Consider the following 11,755-nt stretch of genomic DNA (forward strand, 5'->3'; position numbering starts at 1 on the left):
GAGAGAAGAAAGAGGGGGGGCCAGGGGGGAGAGGGGTAAAGAAGGGAGGCGGTGAAAAGGGGGCACAGCGAGGGGGGATAAATGGAATTGCCCAGACCTCCCCAAACTGGGCCCCTCCCAACAGCCCCCATCGTAAAGACAGACACCCCCCTCGAACCCCCCTTCCACTATGCCTGTCTGTGTTGCCGTTCGGGGTGTGTGTGTGAGGGGTGGGGGGAGGGACTTACCCGACACAATACACAGCCATCTGATGGACACGTAGGACGAAAATGTACCAAACAATATATCTACGTAATAATATCAATAATCATCATCTTGCTCCTGAGGTTGAGATCAGAACCTGAATTTGGACCCAGCTCACTGGACCGTATTAAAATATGTTTTTTTGCTGTAGTTTGAAAAACAACTGCAAATAACTGTCTTCACTGGAGTCTGAGGTCAGCATCCAGGTTCAGTACATATGTACACTTGTACATATTTGTTCTAGCTTAATCTATTTTTTTCTTTCAACATGCAAAAAGAAAGGAAAGGAAAGAGCTACAAAAACAAAGAACTGTTGTTATGGCAATGGTGAATTCCAAAATTATGACGTTTTAAATAAAACTTTAATTATTTGGAAATCGGGAAATATTTGGAAGCAATTAGAGCTGGTGGTGACCTTACTGAATTAATCAAAATAGCACATCAATTGCAATTTATCTGCCATTGAAATAGTTCTTCCCCATTGCCTCTCAAGGACTGTCTTTGGGACAATACTTTTCACAATACTATGCAATAGTTGACATATTTAATAGAAATGCCTGTGAGGTATTTCTCAAAGCTGATGCTTTTATATTGATCAGTTAATACAAATAACACCATGGACTTTCATAACTATGTTGCCCATAACTAGTGCATCACACATAACAGATTCCGAAACATTTTACTTTAGTTTAGTGCAAGGTCACACAAACATCCAGTTTGTGTAATCTTTTCAGGCAGTTCCATGAATTATCTAACATAAAGAGTGCACCCAGAAATATAAAGGGCCTATGGCATAATGCGATTCAGCACCATTATCTGATCTTGGTCTGAAATTGCACCCGCCTTGAGGTGGCACTGTTACTCCAAGTTGCTGTTTTAGGCCTTCAACAGTAAGTGGAAGAAACCATGGTTGATAACCATGGCAGTAAAAGGCTTTGTACATGTCCTGAATAACATTATAAATCATGTAATGATCCAGTGGATTAGTTTATTTTACCTATGGCACAACAGGCTCCTCTAATAGAATCAGTACAACGTTACATATTTTAAATGCACCAGCCCTGAGGTGACACTGTCCCTCTTCAGGTGAGGGACACTTCAGAAAACACACCATGCCACTTTTTTACAGGTATTGGTTGCCACAACAATACATGTACAATCAACCTCATGGTATCAAGAAGAAAAGACAGCTGAGCTTTTCTGCAGTACTCAGCAGCACTTTCAGTGATCCGACTGAGTGACTACCAGCCATCGTGAATTTGTCACATGTGCTTCAATTGAGTATTTTAGATAATAAGGAGAAAAGCCCGCGCTTTTTTTCTTGCTCTGATTCTCTGCTGTGGGGAAAGTTTGGTGTGTGCGTCTGTATGTGTGTGTGTGTGTGTGTGATAAATATATATAGGCTATATATTTTTTTTAGATAGATGCAACTAGTTTCTGCAACTAGGGTCACTTTTGATGCTCCTAAATTTGTCAAAATCAACCCCTATAAAATGACATGTTAACCATCACAATCTGTAAAGCATGTTCACATGTACACAAACATGCATATAGTCCTCAAGTTTTTAATGTGAAACTTTTTTTTCCCATGTTTATCTTCAATGGGTTTCACCATTAATTTCTACAAAATAGTCATTACCGCAACATGTCCTTAACGCAACAATTCGTACATATAGTAGGCCTACAAATTTTACCAGAGGCTGCTGCGGTAAAGACGTGTTGCGGAAATTACATTTCTTCTAATACTGCAGATAATGGCAGCTAACAAGGTTTGTTATGTTAGCTTTCAGTATCATCACATCATAGGCTACACATGAATCCAACAGTAATATGAACTTATTTTTCAAAAGTATTTTAAAATATACTTTAGAAATCTTATTAAATAAAATGTTCTTTACATAATATTTTAAGACAATATGTATAATAGCACAGTATATTTATCAAGCATCATGTGACAAAATTTGAAAAAATTCAAAATGTCTTTACAAGGACATAAAAGTGCCTGTTCGTTGCAGAAACACCCAGATGCGCCATTGATTTTAGGTGCTTAATTTGACCTGCATGTAGGTTATTCCACCACAATGTTAAGCGGCGCTATAATGAACACAGGCGTACAAGCAGTAGGAGGTCTGGACAAGCAGAAGAAGAATGACATCCTTCAATGCTGCAATGTAGTTCCGTGGAGCTAGCGACAATATAGCGGCGAAAAGCGTCAAAATAAAGGTAGGTTACACAAACGATCAGCTAAAAGTAGGTCCTATCCTATGCAAATGCATCTGCAAATGGTGTAATTGTAGCAAAGTTGTCTTGCTAAATACGTAATTTAAATCGAAAGTAGGCCTACACCATTAAAAAAGTATTTCCTAGTGTTGAATTACCCCACCACACAATTTTAATTCGACACTAGGCAATATGGTAATATAGCATTTCATGGTGTGTTTTCTATTTAAATGACTTACTTAATTATTTTCAAACTTAACTTTACCTTTTTTAACACAATAATGTTTTAAATGAATAATTTCCCTCTTCATGAATCGAAAAACGAATAAAGAAATTCTAACTTTTATTTCGAAGGATTAGCGAATGGTGGCCATATGGGAATTTTCTTCAACTGTTGCTAGATTCACGCTGCTCTTCAATGTGTCGAACATAACATTAGCATAAAACCAGAGCTGAAATTGTGCACATTTAGGCTGTAATATGCCGAATATGGCAACAGGAAACGAAGAAAACGGATCAGACATGCAATCGGAGGTAAGATTAATGTTATATTTTGTGTAGTTAAAATGTAGCGTTAATAAATCTACACGATGTTAGGTAGCATAGCATTCAAATTAGACTGACTGGTTTAGCTTTCCCCCCTTTTATATTTGGTGTCTAATAATAATTAGTCTGTGTTTGCTGATTGTATTATATGAATGCAATATATGCATAGTTGTTTATCACTGTGCTCACAAACGCCAAATAGATTAATATAGTGAATAGGCTACTGGTATGTAAACTATGAAGCTGACAGATGTCAACTAAATTAAGTCATCATTTGTAGGCAAACATTTTCACGTGATTATGATACTAAACAGGGGTTGAAACTGAACATTTGTAGTGATTTCACAGGCTGTGGTTGAACTTTATCTTATATATTCAGTTGATTTATAAATATTGCCCAAGTTAAAGTCGGGTAAAAATGAATGAATGAATGAAAGGCATCATAACCAATTATTGTCATCTCTCTCTGTCTGTCTATCTGTCTATCTCTGATCTAGTCAGAGGAGTCCTCGTACTCTATGGCGAGGCAGAAGCTGGAGAGCCTTCTGAACAAGAACATGCGGATCCGTATGACTGATGGCCGCACTCTTGTGGGACTGTTCTTGTGCACCGACCGGGACTGCAATGTCATTCTCGGCTCTGCTCAGGAGTTCCTCAAATCCACAGGTGGGCCGCTGTTACCTGTAGGAACGTCTGTGTTAACTACTGGAACGCCTCTAGATCAGGTGCTTGTGTTTGATTGTGACCAGGGAACCATCATTCAGACTAAATGCCTCCACACATAAGCACTGACAGAAGTGTGACGCACTCTGCTTTTGACAACCCCGCACACCAGCGTCAAACTTACCCTGCTAGCGCCTTGCCTATTACCATCAGTTCTATTTTATGTCAGTGCCGCTCAATAAAATCATGCTCAGCACACAGTGAACAGAAGCACACACTAATCCCGACGCAGTGAGCTGCCTGCTACAGCGACGCTCGGGGAGCAGTGAGGGGTTAAGCGTCCTACATACTCGCCGTTCAGTAGGGGTTAAGTCATTGAGAGACCTCAGACCAGCATCAGATGAGTCCAGGAAGTGACGTCAATTCCAGAAACATAATTTACTTTACTCTTTATGGAGAATACAGTGGGAAAACATGTATTTTCTTTTACAGTTTATATAAAAAATAGTCACATTAGGTAGAAGCTTTTTATTATTATTCGTAATTCACATTTATTTATTAAATAACCGATCACGACTGTCCACATGATCTGGCAGAGTTCGCTGGGAGGAGCTTGTGACTCACGCATAGGGACTCACGGCAGATATTGCGCGAATTTTTTGTTTATGGGTATGATAAATGTCCTTCCTATTCATTAACATGAACATGATGACTGATGAAATAAATGACTATGTTTAAAGGGACACCAGGCAACGTTGTCGTGTTAATTAATCATCTTCGTAAGTCGGTATATGGTTAAATGACTCATTACGGGGTGAATGAAGGCTCTCTCGCCGCCCTACTGCCTGTAGGAAGAATATCCCACTTGCAAGTTCGGTGTATCCCACCGCCCGACCCGAAGCAGGATCAGTTTACAGCACAGAGGCAGGCTAACGAAACGCTAGAGATTGTTGCAAGCGTGTGTATAATGGCAGAGCCGCCGATAAGAAGCAGCGAAAACCCTTGACGGAAGACGCAAAGAAAAGGAAAAGAGCTTCAGACCGAGCGAGGGGGAGTTTCGTAGAAAAAAAGCATCAGGCTTGCCTGGTGTCCCTTTAATAAACCATTGTAGGCATACATTTAACAAGTCATCATTATATCACATCAATTAAGTGTTTTCTGTAGGCTAGGCTACTGTGTGACATGCTTTACACCACAGCATAAAAATCAACAATAGGCTACAGGGCTCTACAGTGCGCCCATTTCACTCGCACATGCGAGTAAAAATGATGGCGTGCGAGTGCAAAAAAATATTTAGGCGCACTGGTGCGAATGACTTCTAACCATGTCAATGTTTGTCTACAAAATACACCGCAACATCAAGAAACATTACTGGTGCAAACCATAGAATCACGTTGTGAATGCAGCATAAAAACTACACCTCCCATCAACGTTAGCAGTTTTGCGTTGTGACTCGCTAGTAGTTGCTTCTATCAAATCCAAGAGCACCCAGAAAAAGTGGAAAGTTAGACTAGCCAGCCAAGATGCAAAGATTGAAGAAATTAGTTCTTCTATCCACCGAATTCATCGGATATCGGAGGAACAGGATGAGATTCTGAGAATGCAGTGAGAGAAGGAAAGGTAACCTAACATGCCTTTTAGCCCAGTTGGCGTGTGCAAAATATAGCTGTAGCTTAACAGGCACAAAAGTAGCTTCCCCGTAATACTCCCATTTTATTCAAAGGTAGAACGCTACTGACAACTCCAGGCTTCCACGCATGCTTGTTTGTTTACACAGAATACAAGCTGAAGTGCAAAACGAAAGTAGGCCTAACGTTTGCCTACTGCCCCCATCAATGCAGATATGTCAAATAAAAAGTGAAAGTACAAAAAAAATATATATACAACATTGATTAGCCTACGTTGGGTTTTGTGGAAGAGAAAATGGACTGTTTTAGTAGTAGTATTGCAGTATGCAGTCAGATAGGTCACCATGGGCATATTTGGATTAGCTACAGATGGATTCACAAATAATTAAATTAGCCTACATTTGGCAGGATGCTTGATATACAGGCTAAATGCAAATATGGCAATGTATTATACTATTTTACATTAACAAAATGTAGGAAAAGACTGAAAATAAAGTTGGCACTGATCTTTAAAATCCTATTTCCTGTAGCCTAAATGTTGTCAGTCATTCTTAATATTCGCAATTGGTGCACTGGCATGTTTAAGTGTTAGCTGCAGTGTAATGTTAGATTATGTTTAAGTTAAGTACAGAACTGACTGTGCGCCCAAATTTTTGTCTGTGCTCCTAAATTTTTAACTTTTTAACACAAGTGCTCCTGGAAAAAAATCACTGTTGCAGAAATCACATACAAGAAGGCATCCTCTTGATTGTTTGTACATTTTTGCACATTCCAACATAAGGAAGCAGCATGAGGAAACGTTTTTCTGCCTCATGTTCTAACTAATTTTACAAGTCTGCAGTATCAGAGTACAGCTGTTACAAGAGGGTCTGGCGTCCCTTTGTTATGATGCACTTCCTGCGACGGTCACTCGTCTCTAAATGACTTAACCAAAGATGGTTGATTACGAAGATACTTCCTGAGAGGCCATTTCCTGTCCCTGGAAATGTATGCAAATAGGGTAGCAGTAGTACACGCCCCGCACGAGGGGGGCCACTATCCCCCATTTATGCAGTGATCGGGCTCCCTTTTTAACATTGAGGTCTATGGCAGAATCCAAGAATTTCCCAGAATTTGTCAAAACCTTATTTTTCTGAGCAATGGATGCACATTTCGGACACTGTATCATGATCTCCAAACCCTCCTCCCCATTTCAGGAGAATGTTGTGACAGTATGACCCTCCAGTCGGGAGAAAATCAACATTAATGAAGGTGTACAGTACACCAAGTTTGTTTTGTACTCCGGCTTCTGTCTGGCATGGAACCGAGGCGTCCAAACGTCAGTCATACGTCAGTGACACGCCCCTGTCCCGGCGGGGACTGAACCAGAGCCCGTCTCTGACTGAACTCCACTTTGCTCTCATAGACATGAACTAGGACGACCCATCTTGCTATGCATTAATTATCTTTGACTTAACTCCCTCCCAACCTGTAGCGCGACAATGTGACGTCACGGGAGCGCCGTAACCATTTATACTCGCGCGTAGTGGTCAAAGAGTGGGTTTCTTTGTGGTGGTCGCGACACTAGTTAACGCTAACTACGTTACGCAGTAGAAGAAGCTGCAGTAAAAAAAAAGAGAGGGAGTTAAGTAATTTAGAAAATATGTGTTTTCCCGCTGTATTCTCCATAAAGAGTAAAGTAAATGATGTACTTATTTCTGGAATTGACGTCACTTCCTGGACTCATCTGAGGCTGGTCTGAGGTCTCTCAATGACTTAACCCCTACTTTAAGAAACACTAGCAGAGAATGTCTAAACAGGAACTGACACTAGCTAGCCTCTGTGATGGTACTTTTGACTTTGGTTGCTGCTATTCACAACTACCATCATCATTATCATCTAGTTTCCAAGGTGTGTGCAGGTTAATAGATAGATAGATAGATGGATATATAGATAGATACTTTAGTCATCCCAAGGGAAATTTTAATAATTTAAACATTTTAGTTAGCTAGCTAGCTAGCTAGCAGCTGGCTGAGTTTGTGTTATTTTCTAAAGTGGAAAGAGATTTTGTTCAGGTCTTAGTACATTAGTACATTCTACATTGACATTCTGTAGAAAATATGACAGATTCACACCCCCCAGGTATTGATTCGAATGGCATTATACATGTGGATGGGTCTGAAAATGTTTTCTGCAGGGTAACATACAATACTACTACCATAGATCAAGCTGCTTCATGCAATAGCATGACTTATGCTTATAGTTCTATTCCAACGTTGATTTCTACCCAACGTATAGTAAAAAAAAAAAAAAAAAATAAAAAGTAGGAACCTAACAAATATTCTTTCCATACCTCAGCATATTCCTCAAAAGCCAGAGGCATTTTCAGCTAACATGGGCTTACTAAATATAGGTGCACTTACTACCAAAACCTTTGCAATCAATGATATTATCAGTGAAAAATTTTATCTGTTCTTTTTGAAACCTGTCCCCCAAATTATAATTTCTTCCACTCAATTAGACAGGGCAAACGAGCGGGTGGAATTGCCTCCATTCTCTCAAACAAATATAGCTGCACTAGAGTCAACTTTGGCTGACCCAGTTGTACTTCTATTAACCCCCTAAACTATGGACTGGCTTTCTCGACCAGTTTTCTGAACTTATGTCGCTCATCATCACTAGCTATGATCGGATAATTGTAAATGACGACTTTAATATTCATGTCAATAAGACAACTGATGCTAAAGCCAGTAAATTCCTTAATGTTTTGGACAGTTTAGAGCTAAAGCAGCATGTTACAGGGCCCACCCACAACCTTGGCAACACCCTCGATCTAGTCATTTCTAGAGGGATAGAAGTCACAGACTTATCAGTAAATGATATAAATATGTCTGATCATTATTGTGTATCTTTTAATATAGTACTACTGTACATACTTCAAAAATTCATCCCGAAATTGCAATCATATCGCGACTCTTGTACATTAGAGCAGAACAGCTCTTATAGCTTATAGCTCTTCATAGCTCTTATAGACTCCATAAATTTAGATATTTTACATCATCCAATTGATCAAATGGTACAGGCTCTCAATCGCGATCTAGGTGCTCTGCTTGACAGAGTGACACCCTTAAAGACTAAAAAAAGGCCCTGTAGCAAACTGACACCTTGGATGAACGAAAATATCCATGATCTAAAAAGATCATGTAGAAAAGCTGAGAGAACATGGAGAAAAATTAAGTTACAGGTTCACCGTGCCATTCTAAAAGGAAAAAATAGCTAATTATAATTAGCTATTCGGAATGAGAGAAGGAACCACTTCTCTAAGGTAATTGCTGAAAACAGTGGAAACTCTAGGGTGTTGTTCTCCACCATTGATAGGCTATTGCATCAAACACCTTTTGATACACTCAGTCAGGCACCCTCTCTAAGATGCGAAGAATTTGCAGACTTCTTCAAAAACAAAGTAATTTCTATAAGGGAGACTATTGGTAACACAGGTAATATGTTTGATAGTACACCCAAAAACAGCCCCCCAAAATTAAGGTTCTTTAGCACTATTACGCAATCTGAGCTTAGTAAAATTATAACTCAAACCGGCTCCTCAACATGTGCTTTGGATCCAATCCCTGCTAGATTCCTCAAAAATGTATATGATGGCTTAGCTCCCTTTATTCTCAAGGTAATACATACCTCATTAGAAACAGGTATATTTCCAACTGCTTTTAAAAACGCTGTTGTGAAACCTTTACTTAAAAAGTCCAATCTTGACCATACTAATCTGAGCAACTACAGGCCTATATCAAACCCACCGTTCCTGAGCAAAGTACTTGAAAAAGTCGTTTGTAATCAGTTAAATACTTTCCTCAACGAAAACAGTATCCTTGAAAAATTCCAATCAGGTTTTAGATCAAATCACAGCACAGAAACGGCTCTAGAAAAAATAGTCAATGATCTTAGACTGGCTCAAACAAAGTCTCAATCCTTATTCTTCTAGACTTGAGTGCGGCATTTGACACCATTGATCATAGCATCCTAATTCACCGCCTTGTGAAGTGGGTGGGTCTCTCTGATAATGCTCTAAACTGGTCTAAAACCTACATTACTGGCAGAGATTGTTATATCAGTCTAGGAGATCATGTGTCTGTAAAACATGACTTGCCTTTTGGTGTGGCCCAGGGGAGCTGCCTTGGTCCCTTGCTCTTTTCCCTACATATGCTTCCGTTGGGAAACATCATAAATCAGCATAATGTAAACTTCCACACCAAGCAGATGATACCCAATTGTATATTTCTGTGGAGCCAACTAACCCAGATGGCCTTTGCTCCCTCACTGCATGCCTAACCTCAATTAATCAGTGGATGAGCAAAAATGTTTTGAAACTAAATGATGACAAAACAGAGGTACTTTTGGTTGGACCAAAACCAAAGCGAGACATTGTTCTTAGTAAAATGGGGAACACTTGGTGCACCAGGTCAAACCAAAAGTAACAAGCTTCGGTGTCATCTTAGATGCAGAGTTGAGTTTTAAGCCCCATATCAAGTTACTCAGACAGCCTATTTCCACCTGAGAAACATTGCCAAAGTGCAGCCCTTTTTAACTCAACAAGATGCAGAAAAACAAATTCATGCCTTTATCACTAGCAGGTTAGACTACTACAATGCACTTTTCACTGGTCTTCCCAAAAAACATCTAAAGAAATTGGCACTCATATGGAACTCTGCGGCTAGACTTTTAACTAAGACCAAGAAGAGAGAACACATCACCCCTGTGTTGGCTGAACTGCACTGGCTCCCTGTTTCCTATAGAATTGATTTTAAGGTTATGTTAATTACTTACAAAGCTCTGAATGGCATAGCACCTTCATATATCTCTGAGCTTTTAATATCTTATCAACCACAAAGGAAACTTAGATCATCCAATTCTAATCTTTTAATTGTACCCAAAGTGCTCCACAAGCAAAGTGAAGAAGCTGCTTTTATCCATTATGCCCCAAAACATGGAACACCCTGCCTCTGTGCATCAAGCAGGCGAGTTCAGTAAATATTTTTTTAAAAGATCTGAAAACTGTATAGGAAAGCCTTTAGTTAACTCATCTTATCCTGTAGACTACTTTTTCAGATTATTCTACATCTGCTGCCATTGGAGGGCGCAGCCAGCCAGAAGCAGATGGGCTCCCCTTATTAAGTCAGGTTCTGCTCAAGGTTTCTTCCTGGAATATGGGAGTTTTTCCTTGCCACAGTTGCCATATGGCGTGCTTGTGGGGGGTAAAGGGTTAAGGCTGCCAGTCTTGAATGTCTGTGTATAAAGTCAAATAATTGCGACATATGCTAAGAGCAAGCTACTTACTAGCTGCTTGGAGTCCGCATCAAATGCCTAGGCATTTGTTAGCCTAGGCATTTGTCAGCAAAGCCTTTATATATCCATAGTAGTATAATAGTATTTCTGATATGTTGCTGATTGGATCATAAACGGTCACAGCAACAAAGGGGAATGACTGACTCTTCTCTAATAACTGTGTTACATGTTTTTTTCTATATTTCTGATATGTTGCTTTAGATGCCTTGCTCAAGGGCACTTCAGCCATTCCTACTAGTCGGGGTTCGAACCGGCAACCCTATGGTAACAAGTCCGAAGCGCTAACCTGTAGGCCACGGCTGCCTAGCCTACATGTGGAGCGCTTAAGAAAGCATCTTCAGGATCTCCGCTGAATAAAAGAGTTGATTCCCACAGTAATGGTAGCCCTACATGTAACCGCCAGCAATGCCTTCACAAATCACCAGTTGGCCACGTAGCACTTGATGAAAATCCTGGAGCTAGATAGGTAGATATGACTCTAACAGTCCTTTTCTCTTCACAGACTCATTCTCTCAAGGGGAGCCAAGGGTCTTGGGTCTTGCCATGATCCCAGGGCACCATGTCGTCTCCATTGAAGTGGAATCTGAAAGTTTAGTGAACAACTCCCAAGGGATGTGATGTCTATCCTCTGAAAGACTGCATTCAGCTTCTAAATGGCTGTGGAAACGCATATGTATTTGCAGCGATACACTGTCCACAAAAACTGACTTGAGTTCAAGAATTCAGCCTTTGAAGACTGCCGAGAGATGAGGAATGACCTTTTTCTTGGACCACAAGTGGAACTGAGAGGTTTACTTACCTTTACAAATGGTTTACTTATCCATTAAAGTCTGTGAACTGCAAAAATGCTGCTGTATGGCGACATATTCAGTGTTTTATATTGTAATGAAAATGGTTTGTTAAATTATGGATGAGTATTGTCATTTTTGCCATAGAGATGTTGTCTGAGGCACATTCTTGTAGCAGTATATAATAATCATGCCTCTGCCCACACTAGTGGGCTGGCAAGCATACTGTTGTCTGGTCGTCCCTTTGTGCATGCAACTGTACGCGTGGTTCCGTCCACTACGACAGCGCTATATCTCTCATCGGGGCGGAAGGATCTCTAATTTTGCACAGTT

At 40.1% G+C, this 11,755-nt stretch overlaps 1 protein-coding gene across 2 annotated transcripts; it reads left to right on the top strand.

Annotated features, from left to right (window-relative positions):
- The first annotated feature begins 2,835 nt into the window (after positions 1-2,835).
- On the top strand, positions 2,836-11,541 carry naa38 (N-alpha-acetyltransferase 38, NatC auxiliary subunit). Of its 2 annotated transcripts, none has more exons than XM_048269218.1 (3): positions 2,836-2,997; positions 3,507-3,734; positions 11,137-11,222. In XM_048269218.1, exons 1-3 carry the CDS (start codon positions 2,944-2,946, stop codon positions 11,179-11,181), a joined length of 327 nt encoding a protein of 108 aa, XP_048125175.1. In that variant the 5' UTR covers positions 2,836-2,943; the 3' UTR covers positions 11,182-11,222. The 2 variants fall into 2 exon arrangements, with proteins under 2 accessions (XP_048125175.1, XP_048125174.1); XM_048269217.1 differs by having other exon boundaries at positions 2,846-2,997; positions 3,507-3,675; positions 11,137-11,541.
- The last annotated feature ends 214 nt before the right edge of the window (positions 11,542-11,755 follow it).

Source organism: Alosa alosa, chromosome 18 (genome assembly GCF_017589495.1).
Source record: "Alosa alosa isolate M-15738 ecotype Scorff River chromosome 18, AALO_Geno_1.1, whole genome shotgun sequence".
Taxonomy (NCBI): domain Eukaryota; kingdom Metazoa; phylum Chordata; class Actinopteri; order Clupeiformes; family Clupeidae; genus Alosa; species Alosa alosa.